This window comes from Staurois parvus, unplaced genomic scaffold (assembly GCF_062004578.1).
Source record: "Staurois parvus isolate SC_StPar_1 unplaced genomic scaffold, SC_StPar_1.0 ptg000019l, whole genome shotgun sequence".
NCBI classification, from domain to species: Eukaryota; Metazoa; Chordata; class Amphibia; order Anura; family Ranidae; genus Staurois; species Staurois parvus.
The window spans coordinates 32,399,808-32,427,103 of record NW_028317815.1 but is presented as its reverse complement, the minus strand read 5'-3'; the positions used below and the strand labels follow the sequence as shown (position 1 = coordinate 32,427,103).

Sequence of the window (27,296 nt, the reverse complement as noted above, 5' to 3'; positions counted from 1 at the left end):
TTCAGGTTTTGGTTGCCATTTTAAAGCATTTGTGATCATTTTAGCTGAGCAGCCTATCATTTTCTGCACTTCTTTATATGTTTTCCCCTCTCCAATCAACTTTTTAATCAAGGTACGCTGTTCTTCTGAACAATGTCTGGAACGACCCATTTTCCTCAGAATTTCAGAGAGAAATGCACTGTAACCAGCATGTACAATTGCTGCCTTCCTTTCTTAAATAAGGGCAATAACTGCCACCCGTTTTTCAAAGAATGAATGACCTCATTAATAGAACTCCACACTGCTATTATTTTGAACATTTCAATTAGTGATTCAATTACACAGAATCAGCAGCATGCATGTCATGACTGTTGGGTCTGTTGGATTTCTATTACTCTACTACACCTGCTAGTAAATTATTTGCCATGTAGAAATATAATTTCTACCAAAAACAGTGATTGATCAGGTTAGTGATGTCTGACTGCTATTATTTTGAACACAACTGTACATCAGCTTTATTGCAGGAATGTCTGGTCTATTTCTGCCCTCTGAAATCTGAGTGTGCAGATTCTGTAGGGAACTACAGTATGTGTGTTGACCAACAGGGCCACAGAGCTCACTACTTGCTAACCTTGGGTTTCTCCTCTGTCCCTAGCATTGTGAGATTGGAAGGCGATGAGCATCAGCTTTAATCCACTGGATCCTGAGGATCAGCCTTTGTCACAGGAATTGCATAGCTGCAGCCTGTACTGGACGATTTGGGAATATTAAAAAACAGATTTCACAGAGCTGGAAAAATGTTTCAGTTTTTCGTTGAACCACCTTCTGCTTTAAGCCTTTAGTCTGTTGTGATATATCTCTACTAACTTTGCACATCTAGACTTTGCAATATTTGCCAACTCTTCTTTGCAGAACTACTCAAGTTCAGTTAAATTAGATGATGACCATTTGTGGACTGCAGTCTTCAAGTAATTTCACAGATTTTCAATGGGGTTTAAGTCTGGGCTCTGAGTAGGCCACACAGGGACGTTCACTTTTTTCTCCTACCACTGCATGGTCATTTTTGCTCTGTGCTTTGGGTCATTATCATGTTGGAAGGTAAACCTTCTACCCCTTGACAACTTTCTGGCAGAGGGCAGAAGATTCTCCTCAAGAATTTGATGTTTTTTTGTCCCATCCATATTTCCTTCTATCCTGACAAGTGCTCCAGTCCCTGCAGCAGAGAAACACCATCATAACAGGATATTCCCACCTCCATGCTATACTGTAGGGATGGTGATATTTGGATGATGAGCTGTATTGAATTTCCACCCGACATATCATTTAGTGTTCTGGCCAAACCATTCACTTTTAGTCTCATCTGCCCATAATACCTTTTTTCATGTGGCCTCAAGATCTTCAAAGTGTGTTTTGGCAAAGCTCAGACATGACTGCGTATGGCCTTTCTTGAGTGGCTTTCTTTTTTTGCAAACCTCCCATACAAGCCACATTTTTGGAGAATTTGTGATATCATTGTCATATGCACACAATGACCACTCTTGGTCATAAATTTCTGCACTTGCTTCAAAGTTGCTGTAGGCCCCATGGTAGCCTCTCTGACCAGTTTCCTCCTGGCTCTTTCATCCAGTTTGGAGTGACGTCCTGATTCAGGGAGGGTCTGTGTTGTCCCAAATACCTACCACTTCTTAATAATAGACTTCACTGTGCTTCTAGGCATTGATAAAGCCTTTGAAATGTTTTTTTGTACCCATCACCTGACTTGTGCCTGTCCACAATTTTATCCAGGAGATCTTTTGACAGTGCCTTGCCACCCATAGTTGATTGCTTCAGTTGCACTATCAGGGACTGAAATTCTCTAGGAAAGCTTTTAATGCTGAGCTAATCAAAATGATCACAGCTGAAAGTCTAATTGCTTCGTGTGCTGTTGACAAGGTGATTAGCTACACCTGATTGAGTTTACAAGTAATTTTAGGAGGGGGGTGATCTTTTTTCCAACTCAGTGATTCTGTTTTGAATTTTATATTTTTTTCTGACATGTTGCTGTTATATCTTTCACTTAGATGTTATACATTGCACTGAGTAAATACAGCTGGATAAAACAAAAATGGTGTCTGTCTTCATTTCAGCCTGCAAAGCAACAAAATATGATTATTTTAAAGGGGGGTGATTCTTTTCTAAACCCACTGTATACATCTTTAGGTATGTTGGGCGTTTTTTTGGTAGCAAAACGTTCCTCTGAATGTGCTGGAACTGGGTTTCTTTTTTTTATTCCTCTAAACAGTTGTAAACACTTATGAGTGCAAGGACACATAGGCTAACATAGAGGGGCATTTAAAGCCAAAAAAAGCCCAAAACATCAAACACCCTTAAAAGTGCTGTTTTTGATGCCCAGTGTGCAAGAGGCTGAACAGTTGTCTGTTCCTGTAGTTGATCCTGCAGTCTTAAAAGGATCCTATCTAGCTGGATGCAGCATCGGTCCCCCACCAGCTCTGAGTGTGAGAACTCGGCAATCACATGAATTCTCAGTGCCACTGTGAGCAGAGAGCAGTGACTGTCAGTCACCATTGGCTGCTTACCTGGCTCTGTGTCCCAGTCCCACGACGATCCAGTCTAGAAAGCGCTGCTTCTTCATTCACTCCGGCTACTCCCTCACTCGATGTTCGCGCTGCCGCTCAGCTCCGCCTCCTCACTGGTGATTGGGCGCCAGAACTGTAGCTCAGGAAAGGCACACAGGCGGCCAATCACCTGCGTGGAGGCAGAGCCGAGTGGCCCTGCAAGCATTGAGTGAGGGAGAGGCCGGAGTGAAGGACAGCTGACAGGTAAGTGTGCCATGCAGATGGTGCTGCTGCAACCAGGTATGCTGGCTGCAGCAGCACCATGCTGGAACAGGGGTCAGCAAGTTAAGTGTCATTGTCACATTGGTGTCAGTGGGAGGAATAGTATCCCATCATTGGTGTCAGTGGGGGAAGAAATAGTGTTCCATCGTTGGTGTCAGTGGGAGGAATAGTGCCTCATCATTGGTGTCACTGATACTAATGATGGGGCATTATTCCTCCCACTGACACCAATGATGGGGCACTATTCCTTCCAACACTGACGCCAACGATGGGGCACTATTCCTCCCCCCACTGACACTAATAATGGGGCACTATACCTCCCACTGACACCAATGATGGGGCACGTTTATTCCCACTGACACCAATGATGGGGCACGTTTCTTCCCACTGACACCAATGATGGGGCACGTTTCTTCCCACTGACACCAATGATGGGGCACGATTCTTCCCACTGACACCATGGATGGGGCACTATTCCTTCCACTGACACCAATGATGGAGCACTATTTCGCTCCATAAGACACACTTGGGGGAAATGTCTGTGCTTTTTATGTAGCGGCCGGCCCAGTATTCCCGCCACCGTTATATATCTGCAGTCTCTGGTCATCTCCTGTACTGTGTCCGCATTTGTTCATAATTGTTTTTTTTTTTTTTAAACTATAGTCCGGCCCTCCAACGGTCTGAGGGACAGTGAACTGGCCCCCTGTTTAAAAAGTTTGAGGACCCCTGCCCTAGAACATGTCATAAGACAAATTTCTCAGAATGGCTCTAATGTCCATTCGCATGGGTAGAATCTTGTGGCTCAAAGCCTGGTCTGCTGAAGCTACCTGGAAAAAAAAAACAACTCACACATATGCCCTTTCAAGACAAAATTATTATTTTTTTTAAGGAGGCACTTGATTAATTCATCAAAAATGTCACAGGAGGGAAGGAGCGAACTACTCTATGCAGGGTTTAGCTTCAAAACCTAAGTTCAGCTCTTCCTTTCAGAGCAAGTCTTATGCCACTAGGCCCACTACCTCTTCATCGAAACGCCCTTTAGCAGGGCAAGGAGTCTTTGCTCGTAGATGGCTTCTTGGTGATGATGGCGATTCTGCCACAGTGCTGGTTGCAGCGGTCCTAGGTTTCTATGAAAGCCTGTGACTTCTAATGTATTGCGGTTAAGGAGCTGACTTTCCTCTTACCACTACTATCTGGGCTACAATCAAAGCTTGGGACACTTCCCACTACATTTTGGATTCTACCTCTATGCTTGTCTTACCGGCCTCCCTAATCTGGCTCCTGAGTCCAAAGTTTCCCCACTTTGCTTCTATATCTGACGCTATTATTTGGGCATCGAAGCGTATCAAGACTGTAGGGGATGTCTTCTCAAATTTGATGACCTGAAACATAAATTGCACCTTACCAATGTATATCTCCTCCATTATTACCAAACGAAAAATGCCACTGGCACCCAGTTGGGTTCCATTGACATAAAGACTCAGCCTTCCTCAGTTGAAAATGTTCGTAAAGATGAATCACTAAAAAAAAGTAATTGTGACAATTGTGCGCCAGAGAGGCATGGACGCTGTATGTGACAGCCATCTTGTTAGGTCTCAGCCATGTTCTCTCCTGTCCTCCCTCCTCAATGGAATGCATAGCTGAGTTGAAACGGAGGTCAAAAGGATCTCTTGTCTTAAATAAAACACAGATAGATCAGCTCCAGGGCTGTAAACCGCTAATTAGCCTGGTTCCAGGGGGTCTGCTTGAAAACCACTTTCCTCTGCCCGATCGTAAAACAATAACTCAGTCAGTCATGGCCTGTTAGGCCATTAGGGCTAGAGCGTGCCATAAACGTACATTCCACATGAGTAATTTTTCATACAATTCATAAACTGCAGCAGGAACTGGGCACATTAATATGAAGTATATATTCACATAGATCATTTTAATACAAGTCACACGAGACCTTACATCACTATATTAGTACCTAGAAGAGAGAAGAAGCAGTCTCTTTTATCCTGAGTGACAAGGGTATGCTATGTTTGGTATCTTTGCGTTTGGAATATAATTCTAAATATTAATCTGCTAGTTACTAGGATGCTACCTGTACCTATTGAAGGTTATTGACCTTAGTATGAAATTATAAGGGATTTGGTCATAACCTTGGTTACCGCCTAACACCCATCCCCAAACTGGATGATTGGTCATTTGTTCTCAGGAGACACCCCTATGATATGATAGAAAAGACTGACAGCCTGGAGAAAGACAGCTCTTGTTTAACATCAATCAGGAACCATCTAAGAGACTTGAGAGCCAAGGCAATCTTTTTGTTCGGACAATTGGACTTGTTTTATTTCTATATTTATATCTTTGTTACATCTTTTTCTGTAAATATTTTAATTGCACCATTTTGACCTTTTTAGTAATAAATTCTATTTTCTGAAAAGTGTTGAAATGGTTTCCAAAGTTTTTAATGCAAACTAAGGAATCCCTCTCTCTTGAAGAGTGCTACTGTATGTAATAATCCTCTGAATATATCTGTCTATGGTGACCGTGTGTATTACAGACGCTTATACTAATATTAGTGTTGCTGCTAAGATTTGTGAGTTTCCTCCTCTGTAAAAAGGTGGTGGCAGTGTGAAGGGTTAATTGCGTAATTAACCTGACCCAGTAACAATTGCTCTCAGGCTGCTGGCACATAGATTGTAGTCCTGTGAGCTGGAAAATCTTTGTGCAGGGCGCAGCTGAGGGTGGCATTGTTATGCAAGTGACAGCGTGGTGTGGGATCGGCTGGTCCTTTGGTCATGAGTTGGTGAGAAGGGCTGGGGTCGGACGCTGCTTTCCGTCACAGTCCTAACTTTATAAAGAACTTTTTCCGGTTCTTCCTCCTTCGGTGACTTGTTGCTGGGTAAAATGGGCAGAAGAAGTCCCAGATTTGGATGGAGAGGACTAGGACAACATATGGATCTCTCCATTTTCTCATCTGGTATCCTCTCAAGATAGACTGATCCATTTCAAACTTTTACATTGGATTTATTATACTTCTACTAAACTGGCTCAAATCTACCCACAGGTGTCTGTGGACTGCTGGCGCTGCTCACACTCCCCGGCAACCTTTGGACATCTCTTTTGGAATTGTCCTGTAATTCAAAATTTCTGGAATTAATTATTGCATTGTATTACTGAGCTTACAGCTGTACCAATACCTGTGACTGTGTCAGTTTGTCTCCTTGGCCTGGTAGAAGGTCTAGCTCCCACTAGGGCCCAACGCACCTTGCTTAGCCTTCCATTATTTTACACCTGCAAAAGCCTTAATTTTATATTAGAAATAACCCGGGGAACCTCTTTATCCTTCTGGAAGGGGTTGGTTAACAAAATGATGAAGACCACCTACAGGAGCAGGGGGTGCCCCAAAAAAACTTTTTAAAATGTGGCAAATCTGGCTAGATAGCTCCTCCACCACTGCCTAATACTGGGTGTTTTAATTTAAATCTGTTCCTTACTCTGGTGCCCTGAAGTCCCATTCAGATACTTCCTTGCTCCAGTTTATGGATTTTTTTCTCTCCCCCTGGTTTAAAGATGACGCTAGATGATTCTCCTATTTTATGAGCCCAATATTTTCTTCTTATTTCTGAGGCAAAGTTAGACATCTATCTTTTTCTGTGGCCCACAGAGTCTTTGATATCCTGTACTGCCATTATCTTGTAGGTTGGGATAGCCTGGTTTGGGACTTGTTTAGAATGGTACTATATTGTTAGAGTTATTACTGTCGTCACGGCCCTGGGAGGCTGCTGGTTGTTGTGTTTTTTGTTATTTTATTGTCAAGCTGTATGTATTTACATATTGAAAACTCAATAAAAAGTATTAAAAAAAAAGCTTGCCCTCCCATCTAATGGGCTAACTCCCTGGGTACTCCCCAAGAGAGACTTAGAAAGGAGAAGTGATATGGGCTCTGATCAGTCCAGGATTAGCATGAGAAAGGGTTCTTTAATGCCCAAGGCCACTAAAACCAACACTCTTCTGGTTGATTGCCACCAGGAAAGCAGTTTTCAGCAAGAGGTACCACAGGAGGCTTCTTTGATTGAAGGCATCTGATGCAAAAAAAAGTCCAATACCATGGGACCCACCATCCCTTATGGATGTTTCACACAAATTGAAGTTTGAAGAACAGTATAATTAAGTGATGGATGCTAGTAAAGGCAGAGAAAGCTGAAACATGAGCCTATTGAGTACTCATTCATAGACCTAAATCAAGCCCCATCTGCAGAAACTTCAGAACGTGATAGACCTGTGAAGAGCCCAGTATAAAACCTTGATAAGCAGCACTTCTTTGAATTTGTCATATTCTACTATAATATATCAATCTTCTCCATTCAGAGAGAAAAAAAACAAAAACAAGGGGGGCAGGCTTCACAGTGGCTGATCACTGACAGGCAATCACAGCGATCATGTGACCCAGAATCGGCAGGCCCGATCGCCACAATGGGACCCAGGGCTCTCAGTGACACCCTGGTCTTTGTGCTGGAAGAGCGCTGTATGGCGCGCTCCCACCACAAAGACAGGTACGCAAATATGCAGCTCCATGAAAAAAAAAGCCCAGTTCTGTAAGGCCGCATATTTGTGTGACGTCAGTGTCAAGGGGTTAATTGATTGCCTACATTGCACTACTACTTTTCTATGTACACTATCAATTAAACTGTGACAAGACTGTCATAAATTATGTGAGGCCAGTCCTGGTAGCCTATCTATAAATGGCAATGTACTTGCGCTTCAGTCTAAACTGAAAAATCTCAGAGTGATATTTGATACTAATTTAACCTTTGCTTCACATGTGCAAAATGTTGTCAGAACATCTTTTTTCCAGTTGATAAACATTGTTCAACTGCATCCTATGCTATCATACACTGTAGCTGATCCATACATTTTTGTTGTCCTGACTTGACTACTGCAATGCTCTACTCGCTGGTGTACCTAAATCCACTATTAATAGACTACAATATGTACAAAATTCTGCAGCCAGAGTCCTCACTAGGTCTGGTACAAGTGACCATATTACCCCTATTCTGGAGTCCTTGCACTGGCTACCTGTCTGGTTTAGTATAGACTAAGATCCTCTTGCTCACCTATAAGGCTCTTCATGGCTTGGCACCCCATTATCTGTCTGAACTTTTATCAACTTACTCCCTTTTCTCAAATTCTGGTCTTCTGTGTGTTGTTCCCCCCCCCCCCCTCAACATTCAATGGGAGACAGAGCCTTCCTCTGCTGTGCCCCAAAACTCTGGAATTCACTTCCAAGGAACATCAGAGAGTCATCTTCTCTAAACATGTTATTGTAGAAAGGCTTTCAGTTAATTGTCCCCTTTTTCTTTTGTTTTACCTGTGTTTTTCTTGCTCTTGTTTTGTAAAGCACTTTGAGAAGCTACCTTTAAAAGGCACTATATAAAATAAACTTTATTACTACACTCATTGCTCCTAGTCCCTGATTGCCATCAACTTCCTGTGTACCTGAGCTGTCAATCTCAAATCATATTACCAATGCACACTATACCACAATTCTCCCTGGTGCAGGTGCTTTAATGACCCAACCAGCATCTGGCACTGGGGATAACATCCCTATATCATCAGTCCACCATTGTGTTATGCAGATTTTTTTTATTTATTTTTTTTACTTCACACCATAAAGCACACGTTCGTTCATCAAAGCATGATAACGTTTTTCTAGACCAACACAACTTGAAGACACCTACACTAAACACTTTGTAGCACCAGGGCTCAAGCATGTCTACATATTTTGATTACTGTAAATATTAAAGCATTTTTACATCAAATTAAAAAGAATTAGAGACACACAGAATTTTTTTTCCAGCAAATAGTTTAATATAAAAAAATTCAAAAACATGTGCATTTAAATGCTATTAAAAATGTTAGAGTCTAGATTTTAGGATATGCTTAGACCAGTGTTTCTCAACCACAGTTTCCTTGGAACAGTGAAAAATGGTGGACTGATCTTCCACCTATATGGACCTCCAATGAAAGCAGGACTTTTTCCACTAACCACCAATAGAAGGGGTCACTTCCACACAGATCACTAATGTTAGAGAACACCACATTTTATTGTCTGCCTTTCCTTTCATTTCCAGAAAATTACTAAAAACTGTGTAGGGGTTGGTAATAAAAAAAAAAATGCACTTGGTGCCAAATACACTAGGAACTCAATTTTACTTATTTAAAAGGCTTGTTCACACCATATCTATTGAACTGCATCTTTCTGCATACCATTGCACATGTATGGTGTGAACATAAGAAATGGTACATAGAAAACAATTGTTCAACATATTGATGTAAAACATTCTTTAACTTATTGATCACACTAATGTACCATAAGTTGTAGGTGCAATTCTTTTTTTAGCAAGAACCTGAAAATGATTTCAAGAGCTATTCAGGGGTTAAAAGGTTGAGAAAGGCTGTTCTAGACAGTACATAAGCAAAGCTCCAATACTAACAACCGGTTTGAACCTTATGTTACAGTTCATAGAATTAAGAGGTAGAAATTATGTTATCAAAGTATATAGATGATTAAAATAAGCAGCAGCTGTCCCATCATTTTATTACATTTTCCTACATTGGTTTCTTTTGGGCTGACATTATTACATGTAACATTTAGCAATAGGTGGGTAATGCAACAGAAGTTAACTGACAACATGGATAATATTACTACATATGTCTTGATATTAAGCACACGACACACCCAGCCATTCTGATATCTTACAGTTAATTAAGACAGATACCATTTTTATCTTCTTTTCTAAATGATTAAAATAGCAGGACACTGACAAGAGTTAGTGGGGGGGGCAAAAAAAAAAAAAACACATCGGATGTCAAACTCTCTTCCTTGGATGGCAGCCAAATGAGTATCCTGTCTTTTTTCTTGTACAACTGGCCAAAACAGTTAAAAGTCGAACCCTTATGTTATTAACGTGTAAAATTATTCTTCAATCTACTGCAGACAATAAAAAGGATAACAGATTTTTATATTTGGTCCAAAATTGAATACAGCAAATTCACCTCCAAAGATCAATAATTCCTCTGACAAGGCAATCCTTTATAAAGATTTCAGAAAATGCACAGATTTGGTGAAGGACAAATAGTGTACAAAAGTGTCCTGCTACTTCTGAGCTAAGATTATACAGTTTCATTTTATTTATCAAACCTCTTTCTAGTCATGCAAAAGTCACATGCTTGAAAAATGTATAATCAATCTCTACAACAATGTTCCAGTCCATTTGAAAGTCACATGCTTTTGTTGTGTACCCAAGTATTTTGGATTTTAAACCTTAGGTTTATAGAAATACGTGTTCTATAGTGGATGGCATATGGAAGTAAAACTGCAAAGTGCATTAGCACTATGTTTGTGACACACATTGATGGGGCTGCTGCTGTTGTGTAATCCAAAGATGTAAACAAGTGCCCAGTATGGGTATGCAGGTTACAAACTAGCAACCTTAACCCTTTAGGAATGGCAGCTCATAAGGTTTAGCAACAGCATGTTCCAGAGCCAAGGCATAGGTGTAGACTCTTGCATCAACCACCAGCTTCTCTTTTGCCACAAGCTCTGTTAACAATTAAAAACATGCTGTTAGATAACATACCAATAAAGACAAATGTAAAAGCATTAACATAGAAAGTTTCTTTTGGAACTATTACATAATCATGCATGGCATAACCAAAGCAAACCTTTCCCCCATTTACATGGATTACGCACTCATTCAGTCTTACCTTGCAGTTTCAAAAGAAAGCTAGTTATTACTGAGCATATGCAAGAATTGTTACAGAGGTGTTGGCTTCTTTATGGAAGCTTTCCCCCTTGTTTACCTTGCTGAGTCTAATTCTTCAGTTTCATGGCTCATTCACACAGGATTTTACCCACAGCTGTGGCAAGAATCCAGTGTATTCCTCCAGATGGATTCACAGGTGAATGCAGATAGTTGCAGCCACTTAGGCTGTACAAAGCAATGACAGACTGGCAGCAGCTCTCTGCAGGTGTTCAGATGTAATTGCACATGGAGTGATTACCTTGTTGTTAGGGACCAACAATTGCCCCTAGATGCAAGCTGCTTGCTTTCAGGAACCGTCATCATTCCCTAATAGATGTTTCCATTCTGCATTAACATAATGGCTGCAATTCTATATTAAACAATGGCCATTCAATTAAACTTTATTAATCTGCGCTGAAACCAATTTATGCCCAGGCAATATCATGTTACTTTCTTTCTCTATCAAGTAAAGAAGAAATGTATCTAACTTGGGGAAGAAGGCCTTGTCCACTTGCAGAAAAACTAACGCGCAGATTTCACTTGCAGAGACATCAGTTTTCATGCACGATTCAAGTTTTATACACATTGCAGTTTCCTGCATAGGAAATCTGCATGTGATACCACTGATGTGGTGTAAACAGTGCACGGAGAACAATTGATTTTGTTTTGCCCTTGCAGAATGTGTGCAGGAAAGGCACACACACACACCTTTGTTATACTAGAGTAGTAGGCATCACTCACTGGTTCACTTTTACTCCACACAGTGCTGAAACCCTCAAAACCCAAACAGACATTCTATCATATTAATGAACCCAAATTAAAAATGCCAGAATGTTGTTTCCCATGCTTCAAAACAGAGGTGGCCAACAGAAAGGTGTAGGAAGGGGCAAGCCAAACGTTAACTTTACAGTTCAGTAAAAAATTTAGGCAGTCACAGGCTCCTTAAAATGATGAGCAATGAGGAGGTCTTATTGCAATGAGCAGCTTCTCAGTGAAAAATTTGGATACCAGATTCTCCGGGGCTTCAGGCTTCCCCGGATGGTCTGGAAGAAAGGTGAATCATTGCCAGACACCTGGAAATGATTTATACGAATACTATAAGATCCAAATATTAACATCCCCTTTTGAGGATCACCAATGTTGTAGAATAATATATTAATATTTAAAGGAGGAAAAAAAATACCATCGATACGCTTGTGCAGCTCAATTTTCGGCAACAAGATAGTTTCTGTAAATTCTGTAAACAAAATAAGAAGTTATTATAATGCTGTATGGAGATTGCATAGATAATTCTGTACAATGTGGACAGACTTCAAAGAAACAAAATCACATACCTCCATCAGCTAAGTGTAACAGGGTGATAAAATAAAATATAAAAACAGAAAGAGAGAAAAAAAATATTAATTTGGACACCAGCTAACAAATAAAACAATACATTAATAAAGGCAAAGCTTTTATTTTTTTCAGGGCATACTTAATACAGTGGGAGTCTTTCATTTACATAGACAACCTCGGCCTAACACAACATACTCAAATTCTCTCACTAATATTGTTTTAAAGAGTTACTGTAAATCAAAATAATCTCCAAATTCTCAGATTGCTCTAGGTCATCAGGTAGTTGACAAGTACTACACATGGGCCACATATGTAACATTTAAAGAGATGCAGAAAATGGAAATGGTTTGGTCTCTCCTCCCTTTCCATCTCATGGATATTTGTACTACTAAAGATATATTCACGTGGTTCGTCACTTCAGAGAACACGTCTCCAGTGCTCTACAGTCTTGTGACGGCATGCTTTACACCACTGAATTCGACACTTTGCATTGCATTTGGTGATGTAAAGCTTGGATGCAGCTACTTGGCCATGGAAACCCATTCCACGAAGCTCTCTACACACTGTTGTTTCTAATCTGAAGGTCACATGAAGTTTGGAGGTCTTTAGCTATTGATTCTGCAGACAGTTGGCAACTTCTGCACACTGTGCGCTTCAGCATGTGCTGACCCCGCTCTGTCATTTTACGTGGCCTACCACTTTGTGGCTGAATTGCTGTTTTTCCCAGTTGCTTTCACTTTGTTATAATATCACTAACAGTTGACTGTGGAATTTTTAGTAGCAAGGAAATTTCACGAATGGACATATAGACTCACCTGTGGCCATAGAGGTGATTGGAACACCTGAATCCAATGATTTGGAGAGGTGTCCTAATACTTTTGGCAATATAGTGTATATACCCTGCTCAAAAAAATTAAAAGGAACACTTTTTAATAGCATCAAGTCAATTAAACTCCTGGGATAGTGGGGTCTGGTCTGTTGAGTAGCAGAGGGGGTTGTTAAAGGAGAAGTTCACCTTTGGAAACATGATACACCCGTATTTAGGGTGGAACATGTAACATGTTCCCAATGCTGCAGCCACTCCCACAACTTAACAGATAATAATAATACATGAGAAGTCTCCCCCTACTATCAGTTTTGAAAAGTGAAGCTGTGCGGGGCTTCGCCCACACGGCCTCATCATTCATTCAGGGACTTCCATGAATTAATGAACTACAAGTCCCAACAGCCTTAATGGCTGTGGACTTGTAGTTTTCAATGAACTACCACGTTGCTCTACAGCACTATGGTAGTTCATTGAAGCTTCCTCTCAGAATATCTGCTTGACCGTACGTTCCTGTATGGCATGCAGATATTCTGACAGGTCTTCAGGAGACCTGCATGGCATCAGCAATCTACTAATCGCTGGTGCAATGCTTTCCAGGCTCCTTTGGACAAAAATAATAAAAGCACATTTTTCTACCTGCAAAAAAATGTGCATTTATTATTTTTATCTAAAAATGAACTTATCCTTTAATCAGTTTCAGCTGCTTTGGTGTTAATGAAATTAACAACAGGTGCACTAAAACGCGAATGGTATTACAGGTGGAGGCCACTGACAATTTTTTTCCCTACTCATCTTTTCTGACTGTTTTTCACTAGTTTTGCATTTTGCTAAGGTCAGTGTCACTACTGGTAGCATGAGGCGATACCTGGACCCTACAGAGGTTGCAAAGGCAGTCCAACTCCCCCAGGATGACAAATGAATACGTGCCATTGCCAGGTTTTCTGCGTCTCTCAGCATAGTCTCAAAAGCATGCAGGAGATAGGTAGTTACTCTAGGAGAGCTGGACAGGGCTGTAGAAGGTCCTAAACCCATCAGCAGGACCGGTGTCTGCTCCTTTGTGCAAGGAGGAACAGGATGAGAACTGCCAGAGTCGTACAAAATGACCTCCAGCAGGCCACTGGGGTGAATGTCTCTGACCAAACAATCAGAAACAGACTTCATGGGGGTGGCCTGAGGACCCAAAGTCCTCTAGTGGGCCCTGTGCTCACTGACCGACACCATACAGCTCAATTGGCATTTACTATTGCACATGAGAATTGGTGTGCTTTTCACAGATGAGAGCGGGTTCACCCTGAGCACATGACTGACATGAAAGGGTCTGGAAAAGCCATGAAGAATATTAAGCTGCCAGTAACATCGTTTAGCATGACCGTTTTGGTGGTGGGTCAGTGATGGTCTGGGGAAGCATATCCATGGAACTACGCACAGACCTCTACAGGCTAGACAAGGGCACCCTGACTGCCATTAGGTATCGGGATGAATCCTTGAACCCATTGTCAGACCCTATGCTGGTGCAGTGGGTCCTAGGTTCTTCCTGGTGCATGACAATGCCCGGCCTCATTTGGCGAGAGTATGCAGGCAGTTCCTGGAGGATGAAGGAATTGATACCACTGAATGGCCCCCAAGCTCGTCTGACCAAAATCCAATAAAACACCTCTGGGATATCATGTTTCGGTCCATCCAACGCTGCCAGGTTGGACCTCAGACTGTTCAGGAGCTCAGTGATGACCCTGTCCAGATCTGGGAGGAAATACCCTAGGACACCATCCGTTGTCTCATTAGGAGCATGCCCTGATGTTGTCAGGCATACATATAGACACATGGGGGCCATACAAAATACTGAGTACCATTTTGAGTTGTTGCAATGGTGGACTAGCCTTCTGCATCTTTTTTTTACTTTGATGGAAATTAAAATTATCAACCTACTGAGGACTGAATTCAAAGACACCCAGAAAATCAAACGATGGGGCATCCTTACATTTCTAACACATTACCCAGTCCATATCAGTATAGATATATCCAGCATGATATTTCTCCCTATTGAGATCTGATGAGTTTTCAAAGTGTTCCTTTAATTTTTTTTGAGCAGTGTATATGGGTTGACACGTCTTTCACTAAGATTTTAAAATTGAAAAATTGTAGAAAATGACACAAACACAAAAAAAAAAAAAAAAGAAAAGGGGGTCTAGCCACTTCAGGTGAAAAATGGGAGGCAGGACTAAGCTGCAAAAGGGTTAATTATCAATACACATCCACAACTGAACATCACGAAATTAGGTATAGAAATAATTATCACACAATGACAAAGCGGGTATGTTTTTTTGAAAGTCTGTATACTTACATTCTAAGAACTGACATTAAATCTACCACATTATAATTTGATTTGTACAATATTCTTTAGACTTACCAAAGACCATGCCATGCAAGGACCTGCTCAATTATATATACACACCACGGTAAGCCCACAGACTGGAAAATGTATATTATATAGGGCGCGCTTGTTGGAGCCCAACCTCTGTAGCTGTAAGATAAAGGTGCCAGATGGATATCAGGGATGGATGGATGGGAGCAGTAACACTGAGGCAGCTCTTCTTAGAGTGGAAACAAGACTCTAATGCAGTAACAAGAAAAAGAGAGGAAGGCGCCTCTAAGTGCAGTATTAACAATTTATTAGTAAACAATGGAAAATTTGCACTTACAAGATAAACGGTTAAAAAGACTCATCGTGTGGTAATTAGATCCAGGTGGCACATCCAGCCGTCCAGCAGCAAGCTATGCCTATAGGATCAGGAAGTAGAGTCCAGGATGTGCCTGTGCATCAAAAATGAAGCTTGGAGAGCAGAGTCAGATGTAGCAGGTGAAAGGGGCGGTTATGCATTTCGGAGCATGCTCAATAGGCTCCTTCTTCAGACCTCTGCACAGGCACATCCTGGACTCTACTTCCTGCTTCTATAGGCATAGCTTGCTGCTGGACGGCTGGATGTCCCACCTGGATCTAATTACCACACGATGAGACTTTTTAACTGTTTATCTTGTAAGTGCAAATTTTCCATTGTTTACTAATAAATTGTTAATACTGCATTTAGAGGTGCCTTCCTCACTTTTTCTAAGCCCACAGACTACATATTTAGTAAATTTAAATGAGATGGTAGACCAGACTTTAATGCATCACCAGTCTTAGAGATGCCGCAGCAACCAGTTTGCCCATTCTCCTCTGACATCAACAAGGCGCTTTTGTCCACACAACTTCCTCTCACTGGATATTTTCTCTTTTTTGGACCATTCTCTGTAAACTTGAGATGGTTGTGCGTGACAATCCCAGTAGATCAGCAGTTTTTGAAATATTCAGATCAGCCTGTCTGGCACTAACAACCATGCCACATTCAAAGGCACTTAAATCCTCTTTCTTCCCCATTCTGATGCTCTGTTTGAATATCAGCAAGTCGTATTCACCACGTCTTCGTGCTTAAATGCGTTGAGTTGCTGCCATGTGATTGGCTAATTAGCAATGTGTGTTACCAACCAGCTGAACAGGTGTACCTAATAAAATGGCACTATATGAAGAACTTTATTCCAAGCTCACAAGCTCTTACATGGGCTACTGTCACACGGATGCGCCTGAAAAACTCATAGGCGTTTTACCGTGTTTTTTAAAGGACACATGACTTAAACCTGCACCAAAAACACTTCTCAAAGGCTTTTTTTTTTTTTTTGATTTCCATGGGAAGAGGCGTTTTTGGGGCCTTTTTTTTTTTTTTTTTTTTTCTTTAACTCCCCAAACATGCTCCAAGCAGGAGTTTTTACATGGTAGGCAAGCACAACACCTCAGTGTGAAAACATACATAGATATACATTCACATACATAGGGAAGCAGTTTTCTTGAGATTTTCAGGCACTTTTTCTAAGTGTGAAAGTAGCCTAATGCGCTGGAAAGATCCTCTTTCTCCCTTGGTCACTGAACTCCTTATTAAAGTTAACATACCAAGCTTGGGTTTAGGTTTGCTGTTTACACAATCATCCCCGTTAATGTGCACAGTTACAACATAGGTTGTACAATTTGACAAGCCAGGATCCAAGCAAGACACTACAAAAAAAAAAAAAAGTTGGTGAACAAAAGCAAACTAGGAAAATATAACAAATGTCACTTTTCTATACAAGCCAACCTTGATGAGATTGCACAATTATATTTTCTTTATCATGAGTAAATACAATTTTTAGAAATATTTTTCTTCTCTAGTCAAGTAAATAGAAAGTATTACATATAAATAATTTCTATTTTCACACTAGTGGAGGTCTTGTTTTAGTTCTTTCCCATGTCCCCTGAACTGCCCTGTACTGGAAAAGTTAATCTTGCTCAAAGATCTTTTATGTTCAACAGTTCTGGGAGTGTCAGATGCTGACATTCCCTGCTGCACTCTGTGGTTCCGTCTGCTTTCCCCAATGAAGCAGGGGACCATGCATGCGATACACCCGGAAATGTACTAAGAGGAGACTGGAAGCATGAGCAGCAGGACAGGTGGATATTAAGTTCTTCCTCTGCAAGGATTTACACTGTTTAGAAAGTAACTTCACTATTGTTGTAAAAAAAAAAAAAAATCAATCGTCTCTTGGTGATTTGCATGGATTGTAATAAACGTTTAATATACTTTGTTGCTGATTCCAACCAGTCTCTGCTCGGAACGAAAATCAGTTTATTCTTCTATGTCTTCTGGATACTGCTTCTGAATAGGAATGATTTTTTTCATTATTGTTTAGCTGATGCACTTGCAGTGCTCTAATGAGGAAAGCTACAAGATCTCCATCCCTTTAGAAAATATTAGTCCTTTAGGAGTATCTCACCAAAAATGATTTTTTTTTTCGCTGCAAAAGGATGCCTAAAATCTGCTTTTTTCCGTGTAAATTTCTGAGAAAAAAAAAATATATCAGTCGGCTAATCATACTTGCAGGAAATAACATTTCTGGAGACATTCTATACACCAATTGTGTATAGAACACCTCCAGGTAGCGATTTTGCATTACATTTTACAGAAAATTACAGCACTGCAAACTGTAAAGGAAAGGTAATTTTTAATAGCATTAAATTACAGTATGACTTGTGTCCCAATTATATATGCTATATTTTTTTTTAAATCTCTATTTTTTTTCCCCCACAAAAGTGTAATTTACCATTTAACCACTTTGCACCGGCCGTACGCGTATACGTGGTCTCTCTGCAGATGGACCCTAACGCAGAGAGGACGCATATATGTGGCCCTGTATAAACAGATTACCATGCGGAGAGCGAGCTCCGAGCACAGTAGCCGGAGGGGATCAGTAAGCTCTCGATGCATACTTGCCATCAGGAGCTTTGTGATCATGTGACCACTGTGAGAGCCAATCACAGAGGTCATATGATTCGAATGCCCGCCTTTGGGGTTGACTTTTGAAAATAGCAACAGTTTAACTTTATTAGTCATTCATAGGGGAAAAAAAAGGGAAAATGTTCAAACACACCAGGAGAGCATTCCATAACTTCTCCTTTGTATCCAGTTTCTTCCTCCAGTTCTCGAAGTGCTGCCTGTTCTGCAGTCTCATTCTCGTCAATAAGGCCTGGCAAGAACCCAGTACACTGATTAAAATTGATATTTTATTAAATTATACAGACTCTATAATTTTTTACAGAACTGTTAAAGATATTCGTGTTTAAGTAAAAATAGACAAAAAAATATGCAAGCTACTAGGCCTTGAAATAAATTGCATAGAAGGTAATAATACCATAGTGGCACTTTCTTGGTACTGTAAAAATGATCAGGTGGCTTTACACCCACCAGGATCATTTTTACATGGCATACAAATTGCAAAACAATATACCAAACATACTTTGCTATGTAAAGTGTTAAAGGCCCTTATAGGTCATTGGTTTACAGTTAACAGTGGAAAATGGCCCTAGAGATACTGCTCTCACTCCAGCATCATCAGGGGTTTATTAGACCCCTGAGGTCTACCCTGCACGCCCTTGCAGCTAATACAGTTCAGTACCAGAGCATGGGATACAGTACATGATGGCAAGTGGGGAGGCAGTCCTGGTGCTTATGAAAGTGATTAGACAGTTTTACAGCTGTCAAGAGTGTAACTAAGGGCTGCAACTGCCACCAATATACAGTAGGGAAAATAATTATGTGATCCCCTGCAGATTTTGTACGTTTGCCCACTTACAAAGAAATTAGGGGTCTATAATTTTTATCATAGCTGCATTTTAAATCATAGAGACAGAATATCAACCAAAATTCCAGAAAAAAACACGATACCAATGTTATAAATTGAGTTGCAGTTCAGTAAGTAAAATAGGTACTTGATCCCCTACCAACCAACAATAAATTCTGACTCCCACAGACTGGCTATGTGCTCATGTGGTATACAGATTAGTCCTGCCAATTTAATAAGGTGCTCCTAACGACAACTTGCTACGTGTATAAAAGATACCTGTCCACAGAATCTCTTTCTTGGGCACCACCATGGGCAAGACCAAAGAGCTGTCAAAAGGACATCAGGGACAAGATTGTAGACCTGCACAATCCTGGAAGGGGCTACAAAACCATCAGCAAGAAGCTTGGTGAGAAGGAGACAACTGTTGGAGCTATTTGCAAATGGAGTAAACACAAAAAAAAAACCAAAAAAAAAAAACACATCAATTGCCCTCGGTCTGGAGCTCCATGCAGGATTTCGCCTCATGGGGCAAGGATGATCATGAGTAAAGTCAGGGATCAGCACAGGGGAGGAGCTTGTGAATGATCTCAGGGAGCTTGGGACCACAGTCCCCAAACAAACCATTGGTAACCCAATATGTCTCCATGGACTGAAATCCTGCTGTGCCCACAAGGCGGTGGAAACATTATGCTTTGGGGCCGTTTCTCTGCTAAAACTACAGGCAGACTTTGCCACATTGAGGGGCCAATGGACGGTGCCATGGATTGTAAAATCTTGCATGAGAACCTTCTTCCCTCTGCCACAACACTGAAGATGGGTCGTGGATGGGTTTTCCAGCATGAAAATGATCCAAAACATACCACCAAGGCAACAAAGGAGTGGCTCAAGAAGCAGCATGTTAAGGTCACGGTGTGGCCTAGTCAGTCTCCAGTCTTTAATCATATAGAAAATGTATGGAGGGAGCTGAAACTTAAGTGACAGCCAAGAAACCTTAAGGATTTAGAGAAGATCTGTAAAAAAGAGTGGACCAAAGATGTGTGCAAACCTGGTAACCAACTACAAGAAACATCTTACCTCTGTGCTTGCCAACAAGGGTTTCTCCACCAAGTAATGTTTTGCTTGGGGATCAAATACCTTTTACTCACTGAACTGCAACTCAATTTATAGCATTTGTATCGTGTTTTTTCTGGATAATTGATATTATGTCTCTCATTTAAAATACATCTATAATAAAAATGACAGACCCTTCATTACTTTGCAAGTGGGCAAACTTAAAAAACCTGCAGGGGATCAAATAATTATTTTCCCCACTGTCAACCTTATGTGGGTGACAGAGAATGGGTCAAAGGGCTTGCAGTCTGCCAGGACCCTGTTTTTATAGAAAAAAAAATGTTAATGCCGGTGTTGTAAAATTTGAACATTTGTTTCTCTACAATGCTTATAGATTCAGAGGTGAATGAGGGCTTGTTTTATAGTGCTTTTACTACTAGAATATGTATACACTTACTCTACTTCACTTTAACCCCTATTTTCGAATGCTCAACACATATGTACAGTGGTAAAAGAGTGGGCTTTAATGTCCACATGTGTTGCTGTGTAGGCTGTTTATGAGCTGAGAGCGCACTTAACTAAATGCTCCACTACAAAGGCCGAGCTGTTGAAGACATCTCTTGGTCCAGATTAAACTTCTGTAGCAGGTGGGACCAGCTTCCAATCATGTGACCACTATGACAGCACAGCAAACATGTACCACTACACAGTGTATTCAACTCCAGTGTGAAGTGAATGAAAGACAGGCTTTAGCGCAAGTCCCTACCCATAGGTCATGCTCACCCACACTGGGCGCTATGATTAAGCCCAATGTGGGTGAAACATTTTAGAAGGGCAAGACCAATGTGGGAGTACGTGAGCTGAAGCCTATCTTTCATTCACTTCACACTGGAGTTAAATATAGTGTGTGGCATTAATTGTATGCTATAGGAGCAAGATGTGCTCTGTCTCTGCCAGTACCTGTGTGTAAGTGAAAACCCACAAAAATAATACTGTGGGCTTGGATAGGCACTGATCTGTTATGGTACACTGTGACATCACATGATTGCTCATCCTTCCTGCCCCTGAACATTCAAAACTGCCAAGAGGAACACCATGTTGGGTAGGAAGGGGTTAAAGACCCATTTACGTGGTTGCCAAGAATGTGCACAAAAAAAAAATAGTGCATGCAGCATTTCAGCTCATGACAATGCTCATTCGTAGTGCGTTGAGAAGGTGCAATGTAGTGCTGAGCAAACACTTTGGCGCTATATAAATACTGAATAATAATAATGTAGTGTCATTCAGAATGAATGCTACTGCTTGTGGTAACACATATGTCACCACACTGGAATAGTGTGAATGGCTCTAAAGACAGACCAACTGACAATTAGGCTGGGAAAGCAGCACTGACCTGCAGGGAATTCCAGGCAATAGCAGCCTAAAGGAGGTCGAAACTGTTTTATGAGCACCATACATTCATAATGAAGAGTTCTCTGTAGTACTGGTATTATTGCTACACCTGTTGAACAACAAATACTTTAATAATTAACACACTTTAGATGAAACAATATTGTATCCTTCATTTTTAACAAATGAAACTCAACAGAAAATTGCTCACCATCTGCAGCATTTCCTTCTCTTCGGGTTGTACGTTTCACAGTTTCCCATGTTCTGATAAAAGTGATAACATGAAGATGAAGAAAAAACTCTTAAAACTTAAAATAATTGTCAAGCTAGAACATTTTTTAGGGTTTAGATTTGGGTAGAACTCTGGTTTTGTTTTTACTGATATCCAGGGATCCTTCCACCTTTTGTCCAAATTTCAATGATTTTAACAGACAGAAACGAAGGGAAAATCTGCACCCTCAAGAGACATGTGATCGGCCTGGAGATTTTAGAAAAGCCAAGTACAAAACAAATTTGCAAACCAGCGGAATGTTCACCAGAGGTTTTTAAATCTGTGGGGGGAAATGTAGTGTCTTGGATCAGACAACATCCTAAACTCTGTGTAGGAGACTAAATGCAGCACTCTTTTAGGAGCATTCAGACGGTGTATAAAAAAAAAAAAAAGAAAGTTTGAGATACTTTTAAAGCTTGCCATAAATTGATTGAAATTTTTCAAGATCAGCAAGGACTGGATGGATTTATATCATTGTGAGCCTGTCCCTGCTTGGCAGAGATCAATCGTTTGATCGACTTCTGTTGAAGGAGAATGTTGGAAAACTTTCTCATTTGGGGCCACAGCTTGTAATAAATTGTATTCTGACAGCAGCAGGAGCCACTATTGGCCCGAGGCAGGCAAATCCTCTATCCACCTTGTTTGTGTGGATAGAGGAATTCATTAACAGGCTGAAAAAATAAATAAATAAATAAAAAATAACCATCCATTTTGCGCAACCTCAGACATGAAATATGAACAAAGCATATACCTCTATAGTGTGCACTTGTGTCATTTAGGAGCACCAAGTGTTATTTATTTCTGCTGCTTATTTCCTCTGCTATCTGCATGAATCACATCTGACAAGTTTTCCTGATACCAACAGAAAAATGGTGACAGGGGACGTACTTCCACCAGCTTGACAGCCTCGACTCTATTCCTGTGCGAAGAGGATGCGTCTTTCCCCCCCCCCCAATCAGCTTTCAGAGCTCCCCTCACTGAGCTCTGCAGTGTGTAATTTCAGCTCTCCACCTCCTTTTTTCTGAACTCTGAAAAGGTTTATAAACTCAGCACTTTGAACAAACGTAGAGGAGAGATGGCTGCATATGAACAAGTACAACTTATGTAGGAGGATTTGTTTAATCTCTATCACCTGAGGTCAGTCACTTCACTGAGTATATATAAGAGTTTACTACCACTTTAAGAACTGTCCAGGATCCTTTGGAAGGCACTTGTGACCAATATGTTTCAAGCTGCATTTGCTTCCCCTTGGCTTGCATTCAGAAAAAGGAGTTTTGATGTGACAATGAGTACATATTGCGTGCAAAAGTCCTAAATGTGTTTCAAACAAAATGTGGATGTAACTATTATACAAAAAACACCTTCGAGCAATACTGAATCCTCCAAATCTACCCATGCTGTATTAAAAAAAAATTACTTTCGAGCGTGAAATGATTTGGTGCAAACGACAGTCAGAAAAAGAAACACAGCCTGATGTTATGCAAGATCACTTGTGATTTGCATGCTGCCTTATCCATACATAATTCATTTCATAACTTCACAGTAAATTAGAAATCCCAATGACAGAGCCTTTCTAAAACGCACATTTTTTAAGATCTTTTTCTATATAACCCTCCATTAGAAAAAGTCCACGTTATGCATTTGACAGCTGTGCAAGTTAAACCTACAGAAAATTCAGATGAGCATGAGTTTTTTGCACATATTTTAGATACCCTTTCTAAAATGTGTAAAGAGAAAAGTCACTTTCTAAACTGACTCAATTTTTAGAACTTGTCTATCTCAAATGTAAACCAATAAAGGAAATCCTTCTCTACCAATAACTGTACAGCATAAATGAAAGAAAAGGGAATTGGTGACCCTTCCATTATTATGTTTTATTAAAGTAGAACTATAGGCACATTTTTTTTTCATTTTGGATAGAGTAAAGGAGGGTTATAATCCCTCTGGTTTTTTTTTTTTTGCCACCTGTGTCCCATTAGGTAGATTTACCTTCATTCCCTGTCCCATGGCCAACAGGTGAAAGGAAGTCCCTGCAAATTAAGGAAATCCATTGGGGTCCCCTAGGTCACCAGAACTAATATCCTCATTGGAAGATTTCCCCTCTATTACTTTTCTGGGGACAACCAAAAAAGTGGGATTTTCTTTTACTTTCGATCATAACGGTAAACAGGACAAATAGCGAAGGTGAATATCCATAACGGGGGCCCAAACAGCAATAAAAACTTAATAGGTGTTCTAATCCTTCTCCTCTCTGTCCAAAACTAAAACAAAAGTGTTGCCTTTAATTACATTTTATTATTGTAGCAAGTAAGTTATTGAAGATGGAAACAAAGACTGCTAAATATAGTGAAAGCCCCCCGTAAAATCTGATTTCATTATAGCAAAATTTGGCTTAGGAGTTAGCATTGGAATAGAATCTAAGTAGTCCACTTCAGCCAACAGGCTCCCAATCAATTTTTTAGCATTGTTCCCATGCAAAAGGGAACAATGTAATTATAGTGAAACAGAATATAATTTAGGCCTAGCCAACATTTAGTATGTTGTGGCGCAATCAGTACAGAGGTATCGACCTTCAGTTATGGAGATGAAGGAAATATTTCTGAACTACAAATTGTGACGTCACACCTTCGGTAGCAAATAGGACATGTAGGAGCTGACTGGGAGCGATCCCAGACCTGGAAGATTCAACCGTGCTGAATTCAAACAGTAATATTGAAAACACCTTTCAATATGCTAAAGAAAGAAGGGGAAGGGGGTAAAATGTAACAAGGTCTAAAACATTTCACTGGCCTTTAAATCAGTATTAAAATGTGATGGTTTCTTCTGTCATAACTGCTTCTCCATGTTTGTCAGCAGTAACGTACACAGAATCGCACATGCGCACTTCAGGGTACATTAGGGCACCAGCCGACCCAACCTAAAGTTAGATTTCTATTTCTCAGGCTGTTATTTTGTGAAATGTACAGTATCTATGCATTCCAAGGCATAGTATTTGAAACCATTTACAAACCCCTTATTAATGGCCCATGCAAGGCAGTAGGGGAATTTCTACAATTATAACACACAGCATGCCCCCCCCCCATTATTTCCATAGCATGTACACAGTGTCACAGCAGCAGTCTCAGATCCCATCACTGCCACCAGAATTTGGTTTACTGAACTCTCAAGCCTCACCCTGCACAGTTTTTTTTTCAGCTGGCAGGGCAACAATCTAAGCATCAGAGTGAACATCGCAGCTACTGGCTAACTCTGCAGTTAACCTTTTAAGGTCAGTGGCAGTAATAATAACCCTCAGCATTGGTGTCAATGAGTGCAATAACCCGCAGAATTGATGTCAGTGACTGCAATAACAACCCTCAACATTGGTGTCAGTGAGTGCAATAACCCCCTTGCATTGGTGTTAGCGGGTGCAATAATAACCCCCTGCATTGGTGGCCAGTAGCAGTGAAAGTTAAACCCCATCCCCTACCCCACCTGGAGATGAAAGGGCAGTTTCATGTCAAGTAAAGCCAGATGTACGACAGCTATTCAAGTAGATAAACACAAAACCTCCTGTGCTTGAGTTTGGGCCCAAAGGTAATGTTAAACTACTTTCTCATCCTGGCTGTCTCAGATAGCACTTGCCTTGCTGCCTTCACAAGACTGGGGAAGTCTGGAACCAATGAAACCACAAGATAAAAGAGGGCGCACTGGCCTAGTGCATTATCCTTCTAACATGTCTTATTTTTCAAAAACGGTAAACATTTTACTCACAAAGTGGCAAGTGCACCAAAAGCTCATCATAACAACAACGGCATCCAGTCAAAGATACGTCATGGCAAATAACAGGACAAAGGGACCTCCAACAGCCAATGTGTTTTGAGAAACTGCCTCTTCCTGAGATCCCTCTGAAGAAGAGGCAAGTCCTTGAAACACATTAGCCTGTTGGAGGTCCTTTTGTCCTGTCATTTGCCATGACGTATCTTTGACTGGATGCTGTTTTTACGATGAGTTTTTGACGCAATTGTCAATTTGTGAGTATAATACTTACCATTTTTGAAAAATAAAACAGGTTCTAAGGATAACGCACTAGGCCAGTGCGCCCTCTGTTTTGTCTTCTTGGTACGACAGCTATTCGCAGGCTCTGGCTTAAGGGACATCCCACTAGTGGGGTTTAATGAAACAGCTGCATACCTCTTTGTGGGTTTGTGTTTTGTCAAGGATGCTTTAACAGGAATGTTTAATGAGATTTATGATGGCTCTGTTTTGTTTTGAGGTTACAATTTTAGGGGAGGGGTGTTACAATCTGATTTGTGGCTTTTTAAGGATGTCGCTTCTCTATAACAGATTTAAATATTTTTGTTTTGTCATTGACTTACACATTTTTGAGAAATGAGGGTGGCAGTTTGTTCAGGGCAACTACCTTTTTTGCCCCACTCAGTTTGGAATTCAAAAGACCTCATTATCATCACAATGGGTACTACTAACATTAAAATAAAATAATAATAATAATAAAAAAAAAAAAAAAAAAAAAAAAAAAACGCAATACATGGCATTTTGTATCTGGCTTCAATTTAGCTTTAACATGTTATTTGCCATTAACATTGACCAATGAGATCTCCCAAACATGTAAACTAACAGCTATACCTCTCATAACATATGTTTCATTTTAAACTGTCACTACAGGACAACCTGCAGTTCCCTTAAAATATGACCTACTTCCTTACACTGGAAAACAGGCACATGCCTACATTTAACACTGCCACCGCTTGGGCAATCTATTAGCTGGTCCTAAGAATAATAGGTTAATCTATGAAAATACCAATTTTGAGAGAGGACTGAACCTGGGCTGAACTGAAGTGCGAATAGTAAAATACAAGCTGATAACCGAGTACAAGCTGACAACCTACACTTTACTTTTCCCACATGCGATTGTGCAAAATAAATACCATGCTATTATGTAGAGCTGAAAGCTGATACCAACCTGGTTTCTCCTTCATGGTCCAAATATGTGGTTTCCTCAAGCTGCACCCATTTTCCTGTGGCAAGTGTCTAAAACAAAAACACACATGTACTTTAAAGTGACTTTACAACAGGAGCAAATAACCGATGAATTTTATTTAAACAGCAGTAAGTAATGTCATATAAAATGGAGTTTAATGCTCATCCAGTGCAGAAAAAAAATATCTGAAAATGAGAATTAGGTGTTCTGCAACACTTGTAAAGTGGACATTGTGGATAGTTGTTCCTAGACCAATTATCAGCCAAGACATGATACTTACCGTAACTGGCCCATCTGTAGGCGTATGCCTATTACCTTGGCACATTCTACCAAGTCAATATCCATTTGCATTTTAAGTAGCAGAATAAAATCATATGTAAGATAACCAACTCTTCCCATGTGACATCACTGTATGATGTAAATTATGCATACAGTGGAACTATATTTGTAGAATACTCACCTCTGTTCCAGCGAGCGTTGGATCCTATGAAGGCTGATGACATCTTTTCCTGGGCAACAGGTTTTCAATCACTTGATAGGTCAACGAGAATGAAGTGACTCCCATGCACATGAATTCTGGCTTAATGGCACCATTCCGAGAATGTACATTGGGCTGCATATTTTCAGCTCAATGTACATTCAACAG

General features: G+C 40.5%; 1 protein-coding gene across 1 annotated transcript in view; it reads right to left on the bottom strand.

Moving 5' to 3' along the window:
• Nucleotides 1–8,652: 8,652 nt before the first annotated feature.
• Nucleotides 8,653–27,296, bottom strand: part of NUDT5 (nudix hydrolase 5) — a 37,184-nt gene continuing 18,540 nt past the window's right edge. The window contains exons 3-10 of the mRNA XM_089686322.1: nt 26,633–26,700; nt 21,610–21,662; nt 21,403–21,510; nt 18,267–18,362; nt 16,756–16,857; nt 11,947–11,955; nt 11,796–11,849; nt 8,653–10,410 (exon numbers count right to left, since the gene is read on the bottom strand). Coding sequence (XP_089542448.1) covers nt 10,301–10,410; nt 11,796–11,849; nt 11,947–11,955; nt 16,756–16,857; nt 18,267–18,362; nt 21,403–21,510; nt 21,610–21,662; nt 26,633–26,700 — 600 coding nt within the window. The 3' untranslated portion in view covers nt 8,653–10,300. The remainder of the gene's footprint in view (nt 10,411–11,795; nt 11,850–11,946; nt 11,956–16,755; nt 16,858–18,266; nt 18,363–21,402; nt 21,511–21,609; nt 21,663–26,632; nt 26,701–27,296) is intronic.